Genomic DNA, 27790 nt, shown 5'->3' with positions numbered 1-27790 from the left:
GCGTACTAGTATCTCACGCTGTCGAAACAGAAGTACTGGTATCTCACACTGTCAAAACATACGTAGTGGTATCTCACGCTGTAGCAACAAACGTAGTGGTATCTCACGCTATAGCAACAAACGTAGTGGTATCTCACGCTATAGCAACAAACGTAGTGGTATCTCACGCTATAGCAACAAACGTAGTGGTATCTCACGCTATAGCAACAAACGTAGTGGTATCTCACACTGTCAAAACATACATACTGGTATCTCACGCTGTCAAAACATACATACTGGTATCTTACGCTGTCAAAACATACATACTGGTATCTCACGCTGTCAAAACATACATACTGGTATCTAACGCTGTCAAAACGTACATACTGGTATCTCACGCTGTCAAAACATACGTACTGGTATCTCACGCTGTAGCAACAAACGTAGTGGTATCTCACGCTATAGCAACAAACGTAGTGGTATCTCACGCTGTAGCAACAAACGTAGTGGTATCTCACGCCGTAGCAACAAACGTAGTGGTATCTCACGCTGTCAAAACATACATACTGGTATCTCACGCTGTCAAAACATACATACTGGTATCTCACGCTGTCAAAACATACATACTGGTATCTCACACTGTCAAAACATACATACTGGTATCTCACGCTGTCAAAACATACATACTGGTATCTCACGCTGTCAAAACATACGTACTGGTATCTCACGCTGTCAAAACATACGTACTGGTATCTCACGCTGTCAAAACATACGTACTGGTATCTCACGCTGTAGCAACAAACGTAGTGGTATCTCACGCTATAGCAACAAACGTAGTGGTATCTCACGCTGTAGCAACAAACATAGTGGTATCTCACGCTGTCAAAACATACATACTGGTATCTCACGCTGTCAAAACATACATACTGGTATCTCACGCTGTCAAAACATACGTACTGGTATCTCACACTGTAGCAACAAACATCCCAATATCACCCACTGTAACAAGGCACGAACTGGTATCTCACGCTGTTACCCATACGTACTGGTATCTCACGCTGTCAAAACGTACGTACTGGTATCTCACGCTGTCAAAACATACGTACTGGTATCTCACGCTGTCAAAACATACGTACTGGTATCTCACGCTGTCAAAACATACATACTGGTATCTCACGCTGTCAAAACATACATACTGGTATCTCACGCTGTCAAAACATACGTACTGGTATCTCACGCTGTCAAAACATACATACTGGTATCTCACGCTGTCAAAACATACATACTGGTATCTCACGCTGTCGAAACATACATACTGGTATCTCACGCTGTCAAAACATACGTACTGGTATCTCACGCTGTCAAAACATACATACTGGTATCTCACGCTGTCAAAACATACATACTGGTATATCATGCTGTCAAAACATACGTACTGGTATCTCACGCTGTCAAAACATACATACTGGTATCTCACGCTGTAGCAACAAACGTAGTGGTATCTCACGCTATAGCAACAAACGTAGTGGTATCTCACGCTGTAGCAACAAACGTACTGGTATCTCACGCTGTCGAAACAGAAGTACTGGTATCTCACGCTGTCGAAACAGAAGTACTGGTATCTCACGCTGTCGAAACAAACGTACTGGTATCTCACGCTGTAGCAACAAACGAAATCGTATCTCACGCTATAGCAACAAACGTAGTGGTATCTCACATCAGCAACAAGCATACTGGTATCTCACGCTGTCGAAACAAACGTACTGGTGTCTCACGCCATCGAAACATGCGTACTAGTATCTCACGCTGTCGAAACAGAAGTACTGGTATCTCACACTGTCAAAACATACGTACTGGTATCTCACACTGTAGCAACAAACATCCCAATATCACCCACTGTAACAAGGCACGAACTGGTATCTCACGCTGTTACCCAAACGTACTGGTATCTCACGCTGTCGAAACATACGTACTGGTATCTCACGCTGTCGAAACATACGTACTGGTATCTCACGCTGTCAAAACATACGTACTGGTATCTCACGCTGTCAAAACATACGTACTGGCATCTCACGCTGTCAAAACATACGTACTGGCATCTCACGCTGTCAAAACATACATACTGGTATCTCACGCTGTCAAAACATACATACTGGTATCTCACGCTGTCAAAACATACGTACTGGTATCTCACGCTGTCAAAAATAAGAATTTACTTACCGATAATTCTATTTCTCGGAGTCCGTAGTGGATGCTGGGGTTCCTGAAAGGACCATGGGGAATAGCGGCTCCGCAGGAGACAGGGCACAAAAAGTAAAGCTTTCCGATCAGGTGGTGTGCACTGGCTCCTCCCCCTATGACCCTCCTCCAAGCCTCAGTTAGGTACTGTGCCCGGACGAGCGTACACAATAAGGGAGGAATTTTGAATCCCGGGTAAGACTCATACCAGCCACACCAATCACACCGTACAACTTGTGATCAAACCCAGTTAACAGTATGATAACAGAGGAGCCTCCGAAAGATGGCTTCCTAAACAATAACCCGAATTAGTTAACAATAACTATGTACAATTATTGCAGATAATCCGCACTTGGGATGGGCGCCCAGCATCCACTACGGACTCCGAGAAATAGAATTATCGGTAAGTAAATTCTTATTTTCTCTATCGTCATAGTGGATGCTGGGGTTCCTGAAAGGACCATGGGGATTATACCAAAGCTCCCAAACGGGCGGGAGAGTGCGGATGACTCTGCAGCACCGAATGAGAGAACTCCAGGTCCTCCTTAGCCAGAGTATCAAATTTGTAAAATTTTACAAACGTGTTCTCCCCTGACCACGTAGCTGCTCGGCAAAGTTGTAATGCCGAGACCCCTCGGGCAGCCGCCCAAGATGAGCCCACCTTCCTTGTGGAGTGGGCCTTTACAGATTTAGGCTGTGGCAGGCCTGCCACAGAATGTGCAAGTTGGATTGTGCTACAGATCCAACGAGCAATCGTCTGCTTAGACGCAGGAGCACCCATCTTGTTGGGTGCATACAATATAAACAACGAGTCAGATTTTCTGACTCCAGCTGTCCTTGCAATATATATTTTTAATGCTCTGACAACGTCCAGTAACTTGGAGTCCTCCAAGTCACTTGTAGCCGCAGGCACTACAATAGGCTGGTTCAGATGAAACGCTGACACCACCTTAGGGAGAAAATGCGGACGAGTCCGCAGTTCTGCCCTGTCCGAATGGAAAATCAGATATGGGCTTTTTTAAGATAAAGCTGCCAGTTCTGACACTCTCCTGGCCGAAGCCAGGGCTAGTAACATGGTCACTTTCCATGTGAGATATTTTAAATCCACCTTATTTAGTGGTTCAAACCAATGAGATTTTAGAAATTCCAAAACCACATTGAGATCCCACGGTGCCACTGGAGGCACCACAGGAGGCTGTATATGCAGCACTCCCTTAACAAAAGTCTGGACTTCAGGAACTGAAGCCAATTCTTTTTGAAAGAAAATTGACAGGGCCGAAATTTGAACCTTAATAGATCCCAATTTGAGACCCATAGACAATCCTGATTGCAGGAAATGTAGGAATCGACCCAGTTGAAATTCCTCCGTCGGAGCACTCCGATCCTCGCACCACGCAACATATCTTCGCCAAATGCGGTGATAGTGTTGCACGGTTACTTCCTTCCTTGCTTTAATCAAAGTAGGAATGACTTCTTCCGGCATGCCTTTTTCCTTTAGGATCCGGCGTTCAACCGCCATGCCGTCAAACGCAGCCGCGGTAAGTCTTGAAACAGACAGGGACCCTGCTGAAGCAAGTCCCTCCTTAGAGGTAGAGGCCACGGATCTTCCGTGATCATCTCTTGAAGTTCCGGGTACCAAGTCCTTCTTGGCCAATCCGGAACCACTAGTATCGTTCTTACGCCTCTTTGCCGTATAATTCTCAATACTTTTGGTATGAGAGGCAGAGGAGGAAACACATACACCGACTGGTACACCCAAGGCGTTACCAGCGCGTCCACAGCTATTGCCTGCGGATCTCTTGACCTGGCGCAATACCTGTCCAGTTTTTTGTTGAGGCGAGACGCCATCATGTCCACCATTGGTCTTTCCCAACGGGTTACCAGCATGTGGAAGACTTCCGGATGAAGTCCCCACTCTCCCGGGTGAAGGTCGTGTCTGCTGAGGAAGTCTGCTTCCCAGTTGTCCACTCCCGGGATGAACACTGCTGACAGTGCTATCACATGATTCTCTGCCCAGCGAAGAATCCTTGCAGCTTCTGCCATTGCACTCCTGCTTCTTGTGCCGCCCTGTCTGTTTACATGGGCGACTGCCGTGATGTTGTCCGACTGGATCAACACCGATTTTCCTTGAAGCAGAGGTTCTGCCTGGCTTAGAGCATTGTATATTGCTCTTAGTTCCAGAATTTTTATGTGAAGAGACGTTTCCAGGCTCGTCCACACTCCCTGGAAGTTTCTTCCTTGTGTGACTGCTCCCCAGCCTCTCAGGCTGGCGTCCGTGGTCACCAGGATCCAATCCTGTATGCCGAATCTGCGGCCCTCCAATAGATGAGCACTCTGCAACCACCACAGAAGAGATACCCTTGTCCTTGGAGACAGGGTTATCCGCTGGTGCATCTGAAGATGCGACCCTGACCATTTGTCCAACAGATCCCTCTGGAAAATTCGTGCATGGAATCTGCCGAATGGAATTGCTTCGTAAGAAGCCACCATTTTTCCCAGGACTCTTGTGCATTGATGTACAGACACCTTTCCTGGTTTTAGGAGGTTCCTGACAAGCTCGGATAACTCCTTGGCTTTTTCCTCCGGGAGAAAAACCTTTTTCTGAACCGTGTCCAGAATCATCCCTAGGAACAGCAGACGAGTTGTCGGCATTAACTGGGATTTTGGAATATTCAGAATCCAGCCGTGCTGTTTTAGCACTTCTTGAGACAGTGCTAATCCCCTCTCTAGCTGTTCTCTGGACCTTGCCCTTATTAGGAGATCGTCCAAGTATGGGATAATTAATACGCCTTTTCTTCGAAGAAGAATCATCATCTCGGCCATTACCTTTGTAAAGACTCGAGGTGCCGTGGACAATCCGAACGGCAGCGTCTGAAACTGATAGTGACAGTTTTGTACAACGAACCTGAGGTACCCCTGGTGTGAGGGGTAAATTGGAACGTGGAGGTACGCATCCTTGATGTCCAAGGACACCATAAAGTCCCCTTCTTCCAGGTTCGCTATCACTGCTCTGAGTGACTCCATTTTGAACTTGAACTTCTTTATGTATAGGTTCAAGGACTTCAGATTTAGAATAGGTCTTACCGAGCCGTCCGGCTTCGGTACCACAAATAGAGTGGAATAATACCCCTTTCCCTGTTGTAGAAGAGGTACCTTGACTATCACCTGCTGAGAGTACAGCTTGTGAATGGCTTCCAAAACCGTCTCCCTTTCAGAGGGGGACGTTGGTAAAGCAGACTTCAGGAAACGGCGAGGCGGATCTGTCTCTAGTTCCAACCTGTACCCCTGAGATATTATCTGCAGGATCCAGGGATCTACCTGCGAGTGAGCCCACTGCGCGCTGAAATTCTTGAGACGACCGCCCACCGCCCCCGAGTCCGCTTGAGAAGCCCCAGCGTCATGCTGAGGCTTTTGTAGAAGCGGGGGAGGGCTTCTGTTCCTGGGAAGGAGCTGCCTGTTGGTGTCTCTTCCCCTTTCCTCTGCCTCGTGGCAGATATGAATATCCCTTTGCTCTCTTGTTTTTAAAGGAACGAAAGGGCTGCGGTTGAAAAGTCGGTGTCTTTTTCTGTTGGGGAGTAGCTTGAGGTAAAAAAGTGGATTTCCCGGCTGTAGCCGTGGCCACCAAATCTGATAGACCGACTCCAAATAACTCCTCCCCTTTATACGGCAAAACTTCCATATGCCGTTTTGAGTCCGCATCGCCTGACCACTGTCGCGTCCATAAACTTCTTCTGGCCGAAATGGACATAGCACTTACCCGTGATGCCAGTGTGCAGATATCCCTCTGTGCATCACGCATATAAAGAAATGCATCCTTTATTTGCTCTAAAGACAGTAAAACATTGTCCCTATCCAGGGTATCAATATTTTCAATCAGGGACTCTGACCAAGCTACTCCAGCACTGCACATCCAGGCTGTCGCTATAGCTGGTCGTAGTATAACACCTGTATGTGTGTATATACTTTTTTGGATATTTTCCATCCTCCTATCTGCTGGATCTTTAAGTGCGGCCGTCTCAGGAGAGGGTAACGCCACTTGTTTAGATAAGCGTGTGAGCGCCTTGTCCACCCTAGGAGGTGTTTCCCAGCGCGCCCTAACCTCTGACGGGAAAGGGTATAAAGCTAATAACTTCTTTGAAATTAGCATCTTTTTATCGGGGGCAACCCACGCTTCATCACATACATCATTTAGTTCTTCTGATTCGGGAAAAACTATAGGTAGTTTTTTTCACACCCCACATAATACCCTGTTTAGTGGTACCTGTAGTATCAGCTAAATGTAACGCCTCCTTCATTGCCAAAATCATATAACGTGTGGCCCTACTGGAAAATACGGTTGATTCGTCACCGTCGCCACTGGAATCAGTGCCTGTGTCTGGGTCTGTGTCGACCGACTGAGGCAAAGGGCGTTTTACCGCCCCTGACGGTGTTTGAGGCGCCTGGACAGGCACTAACTGATTGTCCGGCCGTCTCATGTCGTCAAACGACTGCTTTAGCGTGTTGACACTATCCCGTAATTCCATAAATAAAGGCATCCATTCTGGTGTCGACCCCCTAGGAGGTGACATCCCCATATTTGGCAATTGCTCCGCCTCCACACCAATATCGTCCTCATACATGTCGACACACACGTACCGACACACAGCAGACACACAGGGAATGCTCTTAACGAAGACAGGACCCCACTAGCCCTTTGGGGAGACAGAGGGAGAGTTTGCCAGCACACACCAAAAGCGCTATATATGACAGGGATAGCCTTATAATAAGTGCTCCCTGTATAGCTGCTTTTATAATATAATTTTTGCCACTATTTTGCCCCCCCCTCTCTTGTTTTACCCTGTTTCTGTAGTGCAGTGCAGGGGAGAGACCTGGGAGCCGTCCTGACCAGCGGAGCTGTGTAAGGAAAATGGCGCTGTGTGCTGAGGAGATAGGCCCCGCCCCTTTTCCGGCGGGCTCGTCTCCCGCTCTTTAGTGTATTCTGGCAGGGGTTAAATATCTCCATATAGCCCCCGGAGGCTATATGTGAGGTATTTTTTAGCCAAATAGGTTTTCATTTGCCTCCCCTCCCAGCGCCCTGCACCCTCAGTGACTGCCGTGTGAAGTGTGCTGAGAGGAAAATGGCGCACAGCTGCAGTGCTGTGCGCTACCTTTAGAAGACTGAGGAGTCTTCTGCCGCCGATTCTGGACCTCTTCATGTTTCAGCATCTGCAAGGGGGCCGGCGGCGAGGCTCCGGTGACCATCCAGGCTGTACCTGTGATCGTCCCTCTGGAGCTGATGTCCAGTAGCCAAGAAGCCAATCCATCCTGCACGCAGGTGAGTTCACTTCTTCTCCCCTAAGTCCCTCGTTGCAGTGATCCTGTTGCCAGCAGGACTCACTGTAAAATAAAAAACCTAGCTAAACTTTCTCTAAGCAGCTCTTTAGGAGAGCCACCTAGATTGCACCCTTCTCGGCCGGGCACAAAAATCTAACTGAGGCTTGGAGGAGGGTCATAGGGGGAGGAGCCAGTGCACACCACCTGATTGGAAAGCTTTACTTTTTGTGCCCTGTCTCCTGCGGAGCCGCTATTCCCCATGGTCCTTTCAGGAACCCCAGCATCCACTAGGACGATAGAGAAACATACATACTGGTATCTCACGCTGTCAAAACATACATACTGGTATCTCACGCTGTCAAAACATACATACTGGTATCTCACGCTGTCAAAACATACGTACTGGTACTCACGCTGTCAAAACATACATACTGGTATCTCACGCTGTCAAAACATACATACTGGTATCTCACGCTGTCAAAACATACATACTGGTATCTCACGCTGTAGCAACAAACGTAGTGGTATCTCACGCTATAGCAACAAACGTAGTGGTATCTCACGCTGTAGCAACAAACGTACTGGTATCTCACGCTGTCGAAACAGAAGTACTGGTATCTCACGCTGTCGAAACAGAAGTACTGGTATCTCACGCTGTCGAAACAAACGTACTGGTATCTCACGCTGTAGCAACAAACGAAATCGTATCTCACGCCATAGCAACAAACGTAGTGGTATCTCACATCAGCAACAAGCATACTGGTATCTCACGCTGTCGAAACAAACGTACTGGTGTCTCACGCCATCGAAACATGCGTACTAGTATCTCACGCTGTCGAAACAGAAGTACTGGTATCTCACACTGTCAAAACATACGTAGTGGTATCTCACGCTGTAGCAACAAACGTAGTGGTATCTCACGCTATAGCAACAAACGTAGTGGTATCTCACGCTATAGCAACAAACGTAGTGGTATCTCACACTGTCAAAACATACATACTGGTATCTCACGCTGTCAAAACATACATACTGGTATCTCACGCTGTCAAAACATACATACTGGTATCTCACGCTGTCAAAACGTACATACTGGTATCTCACGCTGTCAAAACATACGTACTGGTATCTCACGCTGTAGCAACAAACGTAGTGGTATCTCACGCTATAGCAACAAACGTAGTGGTATCTCACGCTGTAGCAACAAACGTAGTGGTATCTCACGCCATAGCAACAAACGTAGTGGTATCTCACGCTGTCAAAACATACATACTGGTATCTCACGCTGTCAAAACATACATACTGGTATCTCACGCTGTCAAAACATACATACTGGTATCTCACACTGTCAAAACATACATACTGGTATCTCACGCTGTCAAAACATACATACTGGTATCTCACGCTGTCAAAACATACATACTGGTATCTCACGCTGTCAAAACATACGTACTGGTATCTCACGCTGTCAAAACATACGTACTGGTATCTCACGCTGTAGCAACAAACGTAGTGGTATCTCACGCTATAGCAACAAACGTAGTGGTATCTCACGCTGTAGCAACAAACGTAGTGGTATCTCACGCTGCAGCAACAAACGTAGTGGTATCTCACGCTGTAGCAACAAACGTAGTGGTATCTCACGCTGTCAAAACATACATACTGGTATCTCACGCTGTCAAAACATACATACTGGTATCTCACGCTGTCAAAACATACGTACTGGTATCTCACACTGTAGCAACAAACATCCCAATATCACCCACTGTAACAAGGCACGAACTGGTATCTCACGCTGTTACCCAAACGTACTGGTATCTCACGCTGTCGAAACATACGTACTGGTATCTCACGCTGTCAAAACATACGTACTGGTATCTCACGCTGTCAAAACATACATACTGGTATCTCACGCTGTCAAAACATACATACTGGTATCTCACGCTGTCAAAATATACGTACTGGTATCTCACGCTGTCAAAACATACGTACTGGTATCTCACGCTGTCAAAACATACATACTGGTATCTCACGCTGTCAAAACATACGTACTGGTATCTCACGCTGTCAAAACATACATACTGGTATCTCACGCTGTCAAAACATACATACTGGTATCTCATGCTTTCAAAACATACGTACTGGTATCTCACGCTGTCAAAACATACATACTGGTATCTCACGCTGTAGCAACAAACGCAGTGGTATCTCACGCTATAGCAACAAACGTAGTGGTATCTCACGCTGTAGCAACAAACGTAGTGGTATCTCACGCTGTAGCAACAAACGTAGTGGTATCTCACGCTGTCAAAACATACATACTGGTATCTCACGCTGTCAAAACATACATACTGGTATCTCACGCTGTCAAAACATACGTACTGGTATCTCACACTGTAGCAACAAACATCCCAATATCACCCACTGTAACAAGGCACGAACTGGTATCTCACGCTGTTACCCAAACGTACTGGTATCTCACGCTGTCGAAACATACGTACTGGTATCTCACGCTGTCAAAACATACGTACTGGTATCTCACGCTGTCAAAACATACGTACTGGTATCTCACGCTGTCAAAACATACGTACTGGTATCTCACGCTGTCAAAACATACATACTGGTATCTCACGCTGTCAAAACATACATACTGGTATCTCACGCTGTCAAAACATACGTACTGGTATCTCACGCTGTCAAAACATACATACTGGTATCTCACGCTGTCGAAACATACATACTGGTATCTTACGCTGTCAAAACATACGTACTGGTATCTCACGCTGTCAAAACATACGTACTGGTATCTCACGCTGTCAAAACATACGTACTGGTATCTCACGCTGTCAAAACATACATACTGGTATCTCACACTGTAGCAACAAACATCCCAATATCACCCACTGTAACAAGGCACGCACTGGTATCTCACGCGGTTACCCAAACGTACTGGTATCTCATGCTGTAGCAACAAAAGTACTAATATCACCAGATGTAACAAAGCATGTACTTGTATCTCATCCTGCAAACCAAATGTAAAAAATATCACTCACGATAACAAGGCATGCACTGGTATCTCATGCTGTGACTCAAAGGCACTGATATCACATGCTATAACCATATACAATATAAGAGCCCATACATGCTTTATGACTGAGGTATTGGGTAAATGAACAATAGCCGTCTTCTAGCACTTAGTGATACATTGACAGACACACCTGACCCATAAATTGAAAAGATAAATGAAAATTCACACAGGCCATACAATGCATCTCATACCCGATTGTAGAGTAGGTCCAAAATTACGTTAACCAGGGACCTATCCCCTGCACGTCACTGGATAATCTGTGTGTACCAGGAACCTGAGTGACAGTAAAGGCAGCACATTGAAAACGGGTGAATTGTTCCGGGAAAAATGGGACCCATGGGAAAGCTACCTACATTGAGCCCTGTGCCAAGAAACCCTGCCCCGGGTCCCTGCCAAGCTGAGCCCGGATTGCGTTACCTGCCCGGGCCAGTTCCTGACACCGGTCCTTACAGCAGCAGCTGCTGCAGCACACGCGAGTGACGTCACCCGTGCGCTAGAAGCTCCTCCCCCTCTAGGAGCTCCTCCATTAGTGATGGAGCGGGCGGGATTACTGTAACCATGACAACTGCCTTCACTCACCCTCACCCGTCAACCACGCGTTAAAGTCCAGAATAATAGTAGAAACTCAAGGCATGAGTGAGGTGGTGCCGCGGTGGGCCCTGCGGGAGGAGACGGGCAGCGGCCTGAGTATCGTAATCACTCATAGACAGGGAGTAGCCTGGCATACACCGGGCAGCTTGCGTAGCTAGCAACCGTGATACCGAGACCTGCAGGGCCGTGTGGCCTGTTCGTCTAGAAGCAGCACTGCCACACTGACACAGCCGAAGGTCACTGAGGGAATGTCTGCGCTCTCTAGTGGACGAACCTATCAAACGCAGTCCTGTAGAGATCTTATAACAATTAACAACGTGCAGCTCTGTGATTATTTGGCTGTGGGGGAGATTTAGGGCATACTTGCCTACCTGACCCTCTCCATGAGGGAGAAAATGCTCTGTTCCTGGACTTTCCTGGTAATGTATGATTGCCATCACCTGTGGTGAGCTAGGTAATTGATAAGAAAGGTGTTTCACCACAGCTGATGGCAATCATACATTACCAGGAAAGTCCAGGAACAGAGCATTTTCTCCCTCATGGAGAGGGTCAGGTAGGCAAGTATGATTTAGGGGTCTATTCATGAAACAGGCAAAAGTGTGGAGATGTGAGCCAGTGGCAACCAATCAGCATTGAAGTAACATTTATAATTTGCATACTATAAAATGATACAGGGCAGCTGTTTGGTTGCCAAAGGTAACTTCTCCATTGGCTCACTTCTCCACTCTTTTCACTACTTCATGAACAGACCGCTTAATAAGCCTTGGAGAGTGATAAAGGGGCAAGTGTATGATACCGGCACGATATAGCTCTTCCCATTTAAAGTCTTGTAAGCTGGAAGCGCTAGCGCTGAGATGCAAGAACATCTCTGCTGCCGGAGAGGGGAAGTGAAAACTCCCCTTTCTGGAGTCCCTTACCAGGCCCCACGGCTAGGCCGATGCGCTTTGTCAAACCCCTGGTCGGCTCACTGGGCATACGTGAGATGTCATGTGTAGCCCAACACTGGCAGCCGCCGCAGCCAGGGACAGCGCTCTCCCTGCTGTGGTTAATGGGCAACGACACCAGCAGCTGTCGAAATCGATCGCTGTAGGTGTACTGACATTCTAACATTGCCCTGCATATCAGTGTGCTGGCATATATGGGGGAGAAGTAGTATCAGTGCACATAACATGCGCTGATACCACTTCTCCCGCTTAACAAAGGATCATACATCTGCCCCAAAGCACCAACCAACCAGTTCCTAACTATCATTTCTCTATCGTCCTAAGTGGATGCTGGGGTTCCTGAAAGGACCATGGGGAATAGCGGCTCCGCAGGAGACAGGGCACAAAAAAGTAAAGCTTTACTAGGTCAGGTGGTGTGCACTGGCTCCTCCCCCTATGACCCTCCTCCAGACTCCAGTTAGATTTTGTGCCCGAACGAGAAGGGTGCAATCTAGGTGGCTCTCCTAAAGAGCTGCTTAGAGAAAGTTTAGTTTAGGTTTTTTTCTTTACAGTGAGTCCTGCTGGCAACAGGATCACTGCAACGTGGGACTTAGGGGGAAAGTAGTAAACTCACCTGCATGCAGAGTGGATTTGCTGCTTGGCTACTGGACACCATTAGCTCCAGAGGGATCGAACACAGGCCCAGCCGTGGAGTCCGGTCCCGGAGCCGCGCCGCCGACCCCCTTGCAGATGCTGAAGCGTGAAGAGGTCCGGAAACCGGCGGCTGAAGACTCCTCAGTCTTCATAAGGTAGCGCACAGCACTGCAGCTGTGCGCCATTTTCCTCTCAGCACACTTCACTGGGCAGTCACTGAGGGTGCAGAGCGCTGGGGGGGGGCGCTCTGAGAGGCAAATATAAACCTTATACAAGGCTAAAAATACCTCACATATAGCCCATAGGGGCTATATGGAGATATTTAACCCCTGCCTGACTGGAAAAATAGCGGGAGAAGAACCCGCCGAAAAAGGGGCGGGGCCTATCTCCTCAGCACACGGCGCCATTTTCTGTCACAGCTCCGCTGGTCAGAACGGCTCCCAGGTCTCTCCCCTGCACTGCACTACAGAAACAGGGTAAAACAGAGAGGGGGGGCACATTAATGGCTATATATATATATATTAAAGCAGCTATAAGGGAGCACTTAATATAAGGATATCCCTTGTATATATAGCGCTTTGTGGTGTGTGCTGGCAGACTCTCCCTCTGTCTCCCCAAAAGGGCTAGTGGGTCCTGTCTTCATTAGAGCATTCCCTGTGAGTTTGCGGTGTGTGTCGGTACGTGGTGTCGACATGTATGAGGACGATATTGGTGTGGAGGCGGAGCAATTGCCAAATATGCAGATGTCACCCCCCAGGGGGTCGACACCAGAATGGATGCCTTTATTTGTGGAATTACGTGATGGTTTATCTTCCCTTAAACAGTCAGTTGAGGACATGAGGCGGCCGGACAATCAATTAATGCCTGTCCAGGCGCCTCAAACACCGTCAGGGGCTGTAAAACGCCCTTTGCCTCAGTCGGTCGACACAGACCCAGACACGGGCACTGATTCCAGTGACGACGGTAGAAATTCAAACGTATTTTCCAGTAGGGCCACACGTTATATGATTTTGGCAATGAAGGAGACGTTACATTTAGCTGATACTACAGATACCGTAAAACAGGGTATTATGTATGGTGTGAAAAAACTACAAACAGTTTTTCCTGAATCAGAAGAATTAAATGACGTGTGTGATGAAGCGTGGGTTGCTCCTGATAAAAAGTTGATAATTTCAAAAAAGTTATTGGCATTATACCCTTTCCCGCCAGAGGTTAGGGCGCGCTGGGAAACACCCCCTAAGGTGGACAAGGCGCTCACACGCTTATCCAAACAAGTGGCGTTACCCTCTCCTGAGACGGCCGCACTTAAGGATCCATCAGATAGAAAGATGGAAGTTATTCAAAAGAATATATACACACATGCAGGTGTTATACTACGACCAGCTATAGCAACTGCCTGGATGTGCAGTGCTGGAGTAGTTTGGTCAGAATCCCTGATTGAAAATATTGATACCCTAGATAGGGACAATGTTTTACTGTCGTTAGAACAAATAAAGGATGCATTTATCTATATGCGTGATGCACAGAGGGATATTTGCACACTGGCATCTCGGGTGAGTGCTATGTCCATTTCAGCCAGAAGAGCCTTATGGACACGACAGTGGACAGGCGATGCGGATTCAAAACGTCACATGGAGGTTTTGCCGTATAAAGGGGAGGAGTTATTTGGAGTTGGTCTATCAGACTTGGTGGCCACGGCTACTGCCGGGAAATCCACTTTTTTACCTCAAGTCACTCCCCAACAGAGAAAGGCACCGACCTTTCAACCGCAGCCTTTTCGCTCCTACAAAAATAAGAGAGCAAAGGGCTTGTCGTACCTGCCACGAGGCAGAGGAAGAGGGAAGAGACACCAACAGGCAGCTCCTTCCCAGGAACAGAAGCCCTCCCCGGCTCCTGCAAAAACCTCAGCATGACGCTGGGGCCTCTCAAGCGGACTCGGGGACAGTGGGGGGCCGTCTCAAAAATTACAGCGCGCAGTGGGCTCACTCGCAGGTAGACCCCTGGATCCTGCAGATAATATCTCAGGGGTACAGGTTGGAATTAGAGACGGATCCTCCTCATCGTTTCCTGAAGTCTGCCTTACCAACCGTCTCTTCCGAAAGGGAGAGGGTGTTGGAAGCCATTCACAAGCTGTACGCTCAGCAGGTGATAGTCAAAGTACCCCTATTACAACAAGGAAAGGGGTATTATTCCACTCTATTTGTGGTACCGAAGCCGGATGGCTCGGTAAGGCCTATTCTAAATCTGAAGTCCTTGAACCTCTACATAAAAAAGTTCAAGTTCAAGATGGAGTCACTCAGAGCAGTGATAGCGAACCTGGAAGAAGGGGACTTTATGGTATCCTTGGACATCAAGGATGCGTATCTACACGTTCCGATTTACCCCGCACACCAGGGGTACCTCAGGTTCATTGTTCAAAACTGTCACTATCAGTTTCAGACGCTGCCGTTCGGATTGTCCACGGCGCCTCGGGTCTTTACCAAGGTAATGGCCGAGATGATGATTCTTCTTCGAAGAAAAGGCGTATTAGTTATCCCATACTTGGACGATCTCCTAATAAGGGCAAGGTCCAGAGAACAGCTGGAGACAGCTTTAGCACTATCTCAAGAGGTGCTAAGACAACACGGGTGGATTCTGAATATTCCAAAATCCCATTTAATCCCGACAACTCGTCTGCTGTTCCTAGGAATGATTCTGGACACGGTTCAGAAAAAGGTTTTCCTTCCAGAGGAAAAAGCCAAGGAGTTATCCGATCTGGTCAGGAACCTCCTAAAACCAGGAAAAGTGTCAGTACATCAATGCACAAGAGTCCTGGGAAAAATGGTGGCTTCTTACGAAGCAATTCCATTCGGCAGATTCCATGCAAGAATATTCCAAAGGGATCTGTTGGACAAATGGTCAGGGTCGCATCTGCAGATGCACCTGCGAATAACCCTGTCACCAAAGACAAGGGTGTCACTTCTGTGGTGGTTGCAGAAGGCTCACCTATTAGAAGGCCGCAGATTCGGCATTCAGGATTGGATCCTGGTGACCACGGACGTCAGCCTGAGAGGCTGGGGAGCAGTCACACAAGGAAGAAACTTCCAGGGTGTATGGACGAGTCTGGAAAAGTCTCTTCACATAAACATTCTGGAACTAAGAGCAATCTACAATGCTCTAAGCCAGGCGGAACTTCTCCTGCAAGGAAAGCCGGTGTTGATTCAGTCGGACAACATCACGGCGGTCGCCCATGTAAACAGGCAGGGCGGCACAAGAAGCAGGAGTGCAATGGCAGAAGCTGCCAAGATTCTTCGCTGGGCGGAGAATCACGTGATAGCACTGTCAGCAGTGTTCATCCCGGGCGTGGACAACTGGGAAGCAGACTTCCTCAGCAGACACGATCTTCATCCGGGAGAGTGGGGTCTACATCCAGAAGTCTTCAACATGTTAATAGACCGTTGGGAAAGACCAATTGTAGACATGATGGCGTCTCGCCTCAACAAGAAACTGGACAAATATTGCGCCAGGTCAAGAGATCCACAGGCAATAGCTGTGGACGCACTGGTAACTCCTTGGGTGTACCAGTCAGTGTATGTGTTTCCTCCTCTGCCGCTCATACCAAAGGTATTGAAGATCATACGGCAAAGAAGAGTAAGAACAATACTAGTGGTTCCGGATTGGCCGAGAAGGACTTGGTATCCGGAACTTCAAGAGATGCTCACGGACGAACCGTGGCCTCTACCTCTGAGAAGGGACCTGCTACAGCAGGGTCCCTGTCTTTTTCAAGACTTACCGCGGCTGCGTTTGACGGCATGGCGGTTGAACGCCAGATCCTAAAAGGGAAAGGCATTCCAGAAGAAGTCATTCCTACCTTGATTAAGGCACGGAAGGAAGTCACCGTGAAACATTATCACCGCATTTGGCGAAAATATGTAGCGTGGTGCGAGGATCGGAGGGTTCCGACGGAGGAATTCCAACTGGGTCGTTTCCTACATTTCCTGCAATCAGGATTATCTATGGGTCTCAAATTGGGATCCATTAAGGTTCAAATTTCGGCCCTGTCAATATTCTTCCAAAAAGAATTGGCCTCTGTCCCTGAGGTCCAGACTTTTGTCAAGGGAGTACTGCATATACAGCCTCCTGTGGTGCCTCCGGTGGCACCGTGGGATCTAAATGTAGTTTTAGATTTCCTCAAATCCCATTGGTTTGAACCATTGAAAAAGGTGGATTTGAAATATCTCACATTGAAAGTGACTATGTTACTAGCCCTGGCCTCTGCCAGGAGAGTATCTGAATTGGCGGCTTTATCTTATAAAAGTCCTTATCTAATCTTCCATTCGGATAGGGCAGAACTGCGGACTCGTCCGCATTTTCTCCCTAAAGTGGTATCAGCATTTCATCTGAACCAACCTATTGTGGTGCCTGCGGCCACTAGCGACTTGGAGGACTCCAAGTTGTTGGACGTTGTCAGAGCCTTAAAAATATACATTGCAAGGACGGCTGGAGTCAGAAAATCTGACTCGCTGTTTATATTGTATGCACCCAACAAGTTGGGCGCACCTGCTTCTAAGCAGTCGATTGCTCGTTGGATTTGTAACACAATTCAACTTGCACATTCTGTGGCAGGCCTGCCACAGCCTAAAACTGTAAAAGCCCACTCCACAAGGAAGGTGGGCTCATCTTGGGCGGCTGCCCGAGGGGTCTCGGCATTACAACTCTGCCGAGCAGCTACGTGGTCGGGGGAGAACACGTTTGTAAAATTTTACAAATTTGATACCCTGGCAAAGGAGGACCTGGAGTTCTCTCATTCGGTGCTGCAGAGTCATCCGCACTCTCCCGCCCGTTTGGGAGCTTTGGTATAATCCCCATGGTCCTTTCAGGAACCCCAGCATCCACTTAGGACGATAGAGAAAATAAGAATTTACTTACCGATAATTCTATTTCTCGGAGTCCGTAGTGGATGCTGGGCGCCCATCCCAAGTGCGGATTATCTGCAATACTTGTACATAGTTATTGTTAACTAATTCGGGTTATTGTTAAGGAGCCATCTTTAAGAGGCCCTTTCTGTTGTCATACTGTTAACTGGGTTTAGATCACAAGTTGTACGGTGTGATTGGTGTGGCTGGTATGAGTCTTACCCGGGATTCAAAATGCCTCCCTTATTGTGTATGCTCGTCCGGGCACAGTACCTAACTGGAGTCTGGAGGAGGGTCATAGGGGGAGGAGCCAGTGCACACCACCTGACCTAGTAAAGCTTTACTTTTTTGTGCCCTGTCTCCTGCGGAGCCGCTATTCCCCATGGTCCTTTCAGGAACCCCAGCATCCACTACGGACTCCGAGAAATAGAATTATCGGTAAGTAAATTCTTATTTTCTCTAACGTCCTAGTGGATGCTGGGGACTCCGTAAGGACCATGGGGAATAGACGGGCTCTGCAGGAGACTGGGCACTCTAAGAAAGATTTAGTACTACTGGTGTGCACTGGCTCCTCCCTCTATGCCCCTCCTCCAGACCTCAGTTAGAATCTGTGCCCGGACAGAGCTGGGTGCATTTTAGTGAGCTCTCCTGAGCTTGCTAATAAGAAAGTATTTTAGTTAGGTTTTTTATTTTCAGAGAGCTTCTGCTGGCAACAGACTCTCTGCTACGTGGGACTGAGGGGAGAGAAGCAAACCTACTAACTGCGGCTAGGTTGCGCTTCTTAAGCTACTGGACACCATTAGCTCCAGAGGGATCGAACACAGGAACCTAACCTTGGTCGTCCGTTCCCGGAGCCGCGCCGCCGCCCCCCTCGCAGAGCCAGAAGACAGAAGCCGGCGGGTTGAAGCAAGAAGACGTCAAAATCGGCGGCAGAAGACTCCTGTCTTCATATGAGGTAGCGCACAGCACTGCAGCTGTGCGCCATTGCTCCCACATTACACCCACACACTCCGGTCACTGTAGGGTGCAGGGGGGGGCGCCCTGGGCAGCAATTCAGTACCTCCTGGCAAAAGCAGCATATATACAGTTGGACACTGTAATATGCATGAGCCCCCGCCATTATTTCTCTGACGTCCTAAGTGGATGCTGGGGACTCCATAAGGACCATGGGGAATAGCAGCTCCGCAGGAGACAGGGCACAAAAGTAAAAGCTTTAGGATCAGGTGGTGTGCACTGGCTCCTCCCCCCATGACCCTCCTCCAAGCCTCAGTTAGGTTTTTGTGCCCGGCCGAGAAGGGTGCAATCTAGGTGGCTCTCCTAAAGAGCTGCTTAGAGTAAAAGTTTTGTTAGGTTTTTTATTTTCAGTGAGTCCTGCTGGCAACAGGCTCACTGCAACGAGGGACTTAGGGGAGAAGAAGTGAACTCACCTGCGTGCAGGATGGATTGGCTTCTTAGGCTACTGGACACTAGCTCCAGAGGGACGATCACAGGTACAGCCTGGATGGGTCACCGGAGCCGCGCCGCCGACCCCCTTGCAGATGCTGAAGAGAGAAGAGGTCCAGAAATCGGCGGCTGAAGACTTCCCAGTCTTCTTAAGGTAGCGCACAGCACGGCAGCTGTGCGCCATTGCTCTCAGCACACTTCACACCAACGGTCACTGAGGGTGCAGGGCGCTGGGGGGGGCGCCATGGGCAGCAATGAAAGTACCTATGCTGGCTAAAAATAAATCACATATAGCCTCTGGGGCTATATGGATGTATTTAACCCCTGCCAGGTTGTCAGAAAAACGGGAGAAGAAGCCCGCCGAAAAGGGGGCGGGGCCTATTCTCCTCAGCACACAGCGCCATTTTCCTACACAGCTCCGCTGCTAGGAATGCTCCCAGGCTCTCCCCTGCACTGCACTACAGAAACAGGGTTAAAACAGAGAGGGGGGGCATTTTGTGTGGCGATATTATAATATATTAAGATGCTATAAGGGAAAACACTTATATAAGGTTGTCCCTGTATAATTATAGCGTTTTGGTGTGTGCTGGCAAACTCTCCCTCTGTCTCCCCAAAGGGCTAGTGGGGTCTTGTCCTCTATCAGAGCATTCCCTGTGTGTGTGCTGTGTGTCGGTACGTGTGTGTCGACATGTATGAGGACGATGTTGGTGAGGAGGCGGAGCAATTGCCTGTAATGGTGATGTCACTCTCTAGGGAGTCGACACCGGAATGGATGGCTTATTTAGGGAATTACGTGATAATGTCAACACGCTGCAAGGTCGGTTGACGACATGAGACGGCCGGCAAACCAATTAGTACCTGTCCAGGCGTCTCAAACACCGTCAGGGGCTTTAAAACGCCCATTACCTCAGTCGGTCGACACAGACACGGACACTGACTCCAGTGTCGACGGTGAAGAAACAAACGTATTTTCCATTAGGGCCACACGTTACATGTTAAGGGCAATGAAGGAGGTGTTACATATTTCTGATACTACAAGTACCACAAAAAAGGGTATTATGTGGGGTGTGAAAAAACTACCTGTAGTTTTTCCTGAATCAGATAAATTAAATGAAGTGTGTGATGATGCGTGGGTTTCCCCCGATAGAAAATTATTGGCGTTATACCCTTTCCCGCCAGAAGTTAGGGCGCGTTGGGAAACACCCCCTAGGGTGGATAAGGCGCTCACACGCTTATCAAAATATCCTAAAAAGTATATACACACATACTGGTGTTATACTGCGACCAGCGATCGCCTCAGCCTGGATGTGCAGCGCTGGGGTGGCTTGGTCGGATTCCCTGACTGAAAATATTAATACCCTTGACAGGGACAGTATTTTATTGACTATAGAGCATTTAAAAGATGCATTTCTATATATGCGAGATGCACAGAGGGATATTTGCACTCTGGCATCAAGAGTAAGTGCGATGTCCATGTCTGCCAGAAGATGTTTATGGACACGACAGTGGTCAGGTGATGCAGATTCCAAACGGCACATGGAAGTATTGCCGTATAAAGGGGAGGAGTTATTTGGGGTCGGTCCATCGGACCTGGTGGCCACGGCAACAGCTGGAAAATCCACCTTTTTTACCCCAAGTCACATCTCAGCAGAAAAAGACACCGTCTTTTCAGCCTCAGTCCTTTCGTCCCCATAAGGGCAAGCGGGCAAAAGGCCAGTCATATCTGCCCAGGGGTAGAGGAAAGGGAAGAAGACTGCAGCAGGCAGCTCCTTCCCAGGAACAGAAGCCCTCCACCGCTTCTGCCAAGTCCTCAGCATGACGCTGGGGCCGTACAAGTGGACTCAGGTGCGGTGGGGGGTCGTCTCAAGAGTTTCAGCGCGCAGTGGGCTCACTCGCAAGTGGACCCCTGGATCCTACAAGTAGTATCCCAGGGGTACAGATTGGAAGTTCGAGACGTCTCCCCCTCGCAGGTTCCTGAAGTCTGCTTTACCAACGTCTCCCTCCGACAGGGAGGCAGTATTGGAAACAATTCACAAGCTGTATTCCCAGCAGGTGATAATCAAAGTACCCCTCCTACAACAAGGAAAGGGGTATTATTCCACACTATTTGTGGTACTGAAGCCAGACGGCTCGGTGAGACCTATTCTAAATCTGAAATCTTTGAACACTTGCATACAAAGGTTCAAATCAAGATGGAGTCACTCAGAGCAGTGATAGCGAACCAGGAAGAAGGGGACTATATGGTGTCCCTGGACATCAAGGATGCTTACCTCCATGTCCCAATTTGCCCTTCTCACCAAGGGTACCTCAGGTTCGTGGTACAGAACTGTCACTATCAGTTTCAGACGCTGCCGTTTGGATTGTCCACGGCACCCCGGGTCTTTACCAAGGTAATGGCCGAAATGATGATTCTTCTTCAAAGAAAAGGCGTCTTAATTATCCCTTACTCGGACGATCTCCTGATAAGGGCAAGGTCCAGAGAACAGTTGGAGGTCGGAGTAGCACTATCTCAAGTAGTTCTACGACAGCACGGGTGGATTCTAAATATTCCAAAATCGCAGCTGATTCCGACGACACGTCTGCTGTTCCTAGGGATGATTCTGGACACAGTCCAGAAAAAGGTGTTTCTCCCGGAGGAGAAAGCCAGGGAGTTATCCGAGCTAGTTAGGAACCTCCTAGAACCAGGCCAAGTGTCAGTGCATCAATGCACAAGAGTCCTGGAAAAAATGGTGGCTTCTTACGAAGCTATTCCATTCGGCAGATTTCACGCAAGAATTTTTCAGTGGGATCTGCTGGACGAATGGTCCGGATCGCATCTTCAGATGCATCAGCGGATAATCCTGTCTCCAAGGACAAGGGTGTCTCTTCTGTGGTGGCTGCAGAGTGCTCATCTACTAAAGGGCAGCAGATTTGGCATTCAGGACTGGGTCCTGGTGACCACAGATGCCAGCCTGAGAGGCTGGGGAGCAGTCACACAGGGAAGAAATTTCCAAGGAGTGTGGTCAAGTCTGGAGACTTCTCTCCACATAAATATACTGGAGCTAAGGGCAATTTACAATGCTCTGAGCCTAGGAAGACCTCTGCTTCAAAGTCAACCGGTGCTGATCCAGTCGGACAACATCACGGCAGTCGCCCACGTAAACAGACAGGGCGGCACAAGAAGCAGGAGGGCAATGGCAGCAAGGATTCTTCGCTGGGCGAAAAATCATGTGATAACACTGTCAGCGGTGTTCATTCCGGGAGTGGACAACTGGGAAGCAGACTTCCTCAGCAGGCACGACCTCCACCCGGGAGAGTGGGGACTTCATCTGGAAGTCTTCCACATGATTGTGAACCGTTGGGAAAGACCAAAGGTGGACATGATGGCGTCCCGTCTGAACAAAAAACTGGACAGGTATTGCGCCAGGTCAAGAGACCCTCAGGCAATAGCAGGGACGCTCTGGTAACACCGTGGGTGTACCAGTCGGTGTATGTGTTCCCTCCTCTGCCTCTCATACCCAAGGTACTGAGAATTATAAGACGGAGAGGAGTAAGAACTATACTCGTGGCTCCGGATTGGCCAAGAAGGACTTGGTACCCGGAACTTCAAGAGATACTAAGAAGGGACTTGCTTCAGCAAGGATCATGTCTGTTCCAAGTCTTACCGCGGCTGCGTTTGACGGCATGGCGGTTGAACGCCGGATCCTAAGGGAAAAAGGCATTCCGGAAGAGGTCATCCCTACCCTGGTCAGAGCCAGGAAGGAGGTGACCGCACAACATTATCACCACATTTGGCGAAAATATGTTGCATGGTGTGAGGCCAGGAAGGCCCCACAGAGGAATGTCAACTCGGTCGATTCCTGCATTTCCTGCAAACAGGAGTGTCTATGGGCCTCAAATTGGGGTCCATTAAGGTTCAAATTTCGGCCCTGTCGATTTTCTTCCAGAAAGAATTGGCTTCAGTTCCTGAAGTCCAGAAGTTTGTCAAGGGAGTACTGCATATACAACCCCCTTTTGTGCCTCCAGTGGCACTGTGGGATCTCAACGTAGTTCTGGGATTCCTCAAATCACATTGGTTTAAACCGCTCAAATCTGTGGATTTGAAATATCTCACATGGAAAGTGACCATGCTGTTGGCCCTGGCCTCGGCCAGGCGAGTGTCAGAATTGGCGGCTTTGTCTCACAAAAGCCCATATCTGATTGTCCATTCGGACAGGGCAGAGCTGCGGACTCGTCCCCAGTTTCTCCCTAAAAATGGTGTCAGCGTTTCACCTGAACCAGCTTATTGTGGTACCTGCGGCTACTAGGGACTTGGAGGACTCCAAGTTGCTAGATGTTGTCAGGGCCCTGAAAATATATGTTTCCAGGACGGCTGGAGTCAGGAAAACTGACTTGCTGTTATCCTGTATGCACCCAACAAACTGGGTGCTCTTGCTTCTAAGCAGACGATTGCTAGTTGGATGTGTGCTACAATTCAGCTTGCACATTCTGTGGCAGGCCTGCCACAGCCAAAATATGTAAATGCCCATTCCACAAGGAAGGTGGGCTCATCTTGGGCGGCTGCCCGAGGGGTCTCGGCTTTACAACTTTGCCGAGCTGCTACTTGGTCAGGGGCAAACACGTTTGCAAAATTCTACAAATTTGATACCCTGGCTGAGGAGGACCTGGAGTTCTCTCATTCGGTGCTGCAGAGTCATCCGCACTCTCCCGCCCGTTTGGGAGCTTTGGTATAATCCCCATGGTCCTTACGGAGTCCCCAGCATCCACTTAGGACGTCAGAGAAAATAAGAATTTACTTACCGATAATTCTATTTCTCGTAGTCCGTAGTGGATGCTGGGCGCCCATCCCAAGTGCGGATTGTCTGCAATACTTGTACATAGTTATTGTTAACTAAAACGGGTTATTATTGTTGTGAGCCATCTTTTCAGAGGCTCCGCTGTTATCATGCTGTTAACTGGGTTCAGATCACAGGTTGTACAGTGTGGCTGGTATGAGTCTTACCCGGGATTCAAAATCCTTCCTTATTGTGTACGCTCGTCCGGGCACAGTATCCTAACTGAGGCTTGGAGGAGGGTCATGGGGGGAGTAGCCAGTGCACACCACCTGATCCTAAAGCTTTTACTTTTGTGCCCTGTCTCCTGCGGAGCCGCTATTCCCCATGGTCCTTACGGAGTCCCCAGCATCCACTACGGACTACGAGAAATAGAATTATCGGTAAGTAAATTCTTATTTTTAACACAAAATCGCGGGACAGAAGCCCGCCGCTGAGGGGGCGGGGCCTTCTTCCTCAGCACTCACCAGCGCCATTTTCTCTCCACAGCTCCGCTGAGAGGAAGCTCCCCAGGCTCTCCCCTGCAGAAGCACGATAGAGAGGGTGAAAAAGAGAGGGGGGGCACATAAATTTGGCGTAAAAACAATATATACAGCATACTTGCCTACTTTTGAAAACTAGTTTCAGGGAGATTGTAGGTGTAAGCAGAATGCAGCGTGTTATGCTCCACCTATGGGCGTATCTATTTTTTTGTCACACCCAAAATGGTTGCCTCCATATGGGACACAATAACCTTAAAAAATGGATTTTAAGGGGGCAGCATTTACAGTAAATCTAGTTTTTACAACAAATTTGCTAACACATGATAAGCTTAAACAATGTCATACAACACCCAAAATGAGCAGCACAGACTATGTAATGGTTAGCATTGCTGCCTCATGGCACTGAAGTCATGGGTTTGATTCCTACCACGGCCCTAACTGTGTGGAGTTTGCATATTCTCCCATTGCTTGGGTATCCTCAGGGTACTTCCGGTTTGCTGGTGGTATATTTAATTAGGCTCTCAGTTAATTGGATCCCAATAAATTTTACCCTAGATTGAATGTGTGTACATGTACATGTGATAGGGAATATAGGGGGTCATTCCGAGTTGTTCGCTCGTTATTTTTTTCTCGCAACGGAGCGATTAGTCGCTAATGCGCATGCGCGTTGTCCGCAGTGCGACTGCGCCAAGTAAATTTGCTATGCAGTTTGGTATTTTACTCACGGCATCAGAATCAGAATCAGCTTTATTGGCCAGGTGTACTCACGTACACTAGGAATTCTTTGTGGTACAATGCATTGCCATGCAGCAACATGGAGGACAAAAAAAAAAAAAGTAGCATACATTACAAACATTACACATATGAGTTCATACTGCACATATGCAACTGTACAGTAGACATATTATACATTTAAGACTAAAAACTAAGGCTGCTTGGCAGAGCAGCACCGAGGCAGCCATCCGCGGCGCCAACTAGAACTCACACAATGCACATAATACAGAAGATTTAAGTATTACATCAATAGATAAACCACACAGACAAAGACACAGAAAGAATAATGCATGATTGGTGTAGGCATTTTGAGTAATAACCTCCAGGGGTTGTGTATTCCACCCTCACAAGGCACCAGGTGCGGCAGCCATCTTAGGCGCACTGCGTAGGATTACCCACGGTGGAATAGTCCACCCCTAGAAGAGAACACAAAATGGGGAGATTGCAGAGTCCTTAAGTTCAGAGTAGGGTTCCAATAAAAACATCAGGTCCACGCATTTTTCATCCCATCCACAAGCGCACCAGATAAGGCAGCCATGTTGGGCGCACTACAAGGTTACACAGAGGGAGATGAGCCATACAGGGGCCAAATGCATGTATGGGAGAACTGACACGTGTGTAGGCGTATGCTATACCCTGCATGGAAAGATCCAAATGAAGCACACCCCGCCCACAGGGGAACCACCGAGGCAGCCATGTGGGGCGCACTGCATAGGTTACTGCTGGCAGGGTGTGCAACCAATGGAGGTACACATTTACGGGAATAGCACATAGTGGGGTGGAAGTATTGTGTAAGAAGAAAGAGAAGAGAAAGACACATTTGCAGGAAAAAAAAAAAAAAAAAGCTGTACTAACATTATTTTGTGAAAAAGATAAATGTCCTGGTCTCATGAGAGCAGTGCGGGTGGGTGTGAGAATGTGGGGTGCACACTAATGTCCAATGGAACTGACCCAGCAAAGTCTGGTCCTGATGCGCACGTCCCTCAGTTCCCTGCTGAGCTTGGGGGTAGTCCTGGGGGCAGTCATGATGTTCTTGGACACAGAAGTAGTAGGAATTGGTCCTGGTGTTCTCATGGCAGAGGTGAGGACAGGCCGCATAATGTTCCAGATTTCTTTCTTGATGCTGTTCAATGTTTGTTCAACTATTTTTTTAACTGTTCATTTTCAAAACGCTTAGAGCAGGAACGCTTTGAGTATTGGAACGCACAGCTGACATGCACAGCTGTGCATGGTTGAAGTTAAAGAAATACTATGGGAAATTGACCCAACTACAGCTGAGGCATATGTTCCACCAATCAAAGGTGTTACATTACACACTGATTGATTAAACAAACACCAGCCCAGTGAGCCTTAATTAAATATGCGGCACTGACCAAGCTTTGAAACACAGGTATTTTACATTACAAACAAAAGCAAAAATCACAAAAACTGTCTAACAAATGATTTGAACATACTTTTTTAAAAATATGGAAGTTTTGAATAGGTGCAGATAGCAATAGCCAGATTACATGGGGACATTTGAACATACTTTTTTAAAAATATGGAAGTTTTGAATAGGTGCAGATAGCAATAGCCAGATTACATGGGGACATTTGAACATACCTGAGGATGAGAAGCGTGTGCAAAGCTGCTAAAAGCAGCTTGCGAGCGAACAACTCGGAATGAGGGTCCTGGTTTGACGTCACAAACACACCCAGCGTTCGCCCAGACACTCCTCCGTTTCTCCAGCCACTCCCGCGTTTTTCCCAGAAACGGTAGCGTTTTTCCGCACACACCCATAAAACGGCCAGTTTCCGCCCAGAAACACCCACTTCCTGTCAATCACATTACGATCACCAGAACGAAGAAAAAACCGTGAGTAAAATTCCTAACTGCATAGCAAATTTACTTGGCGCAGTCGCACTGCGGACATTGCGCATGCGCATTCGCGACTAATCGCTCCGTTGCGAGAAAAAAATAACGATCGAACAACTCGGAATGACCCCCCAGGAACGAAACTGACTGAACTGATCGCAGATGCCGAGTAAGTGTGGAGCTACTCAGAAACTGCTAAGAAGTGTCTATTCGCAATTCTGCTAATCTTTCGTTCGCAATTTTGATAAACTAAGATTCACTCCCAGTAGGCGGCGGCTTAGCGTGTGCAAAGCTGCTAAAAGCAGCTTGCGAGCGAACAACTCGGAATGACCCCCATAGATTGTAAGCTCCACTGGGGCAGGGACTGATGTGAATGGCCAAATATTCTCTGCAAAGCGCTGCGGAATGTGTGTGCGCTATATAAATACCTGGTAATAATAATAATAATAAAAAAAAAACTGCATTTAAAATGTAAACATCATATCGGTCTACACAACCATTGAAAAGCAATTTCACATCAAATGGATGCAGGGAGTGACTTAACAAGCCATGTTTAGGGACATCCATGCTTGAAAACAGAGCGCGAGATCACATTTGCTCTAAAAAATACCCTATAAAATCACCTGTGCTCAAGCAGGACTATCCTTAAAACATGGATTTTCAGGGGGCAGCATTTAAATCTAGCTTCTACAATAGACCTGGTAACACATGACAAGCCTAAACAATGACGTGGATCATCCCTATCCTA

General features: G+C 47.9%; 1 protein-coding gene across 10 annotated transcripts in view; it reads right to left on the bottom strand.

The window, feature by feature from the left end:
* The window catches only part of RNF157 (ring finger protein 157), a 120812-nt gene extending 94515 nt beyond the window's left edge, over positions 1–26297 (bottom strand). For 2 of the 10 annotated variants that reach the window (XM_063960542.1, XM_063960546.1), the window contains exon 1: positions 26140–26295. In XM_063960542.1, the coding sequence (XP_063816612.1) occupies positions 26140–26286 (147 nt within the window). In that variant the 5' untranslated portion in view covers positions 26287–26295. Of the gene's footprint in view, positions 1–10806; positions 11166–11194; positions 11475–26139 lie in introns of those variants that run through there. The other 8 variants (XM_063960549.1, XM_063960547.1, XM_063960550.1 and 5 more) reach the window with 8 other exon arrangements.
* Between the last annotated feature and the right edge of the window lie 1493 nt (positions 26298–27790).

The sequence above is a fragment of the Pseudophryne corroboree genome, chromosome 3 (assembly GCF_028390025.1).
Source record: "Pseudophryne corroboree isolate aPseCor3 chromosome 3, aPseCor3.hap2, whole genome shotgun sequence".
NCBI classification, from domain to species: Eukaryota; Metazoa; Chordata; class Amphibia; order Anura; family Myobatrachidae; genus Pseudophryne; species Pseudophryne corroboree.
The sequence above is the reverse complement of the archived record's forward strand: the minus strand, read 5'-3'. Positions and strand labels throughout refer to the sequence as shown.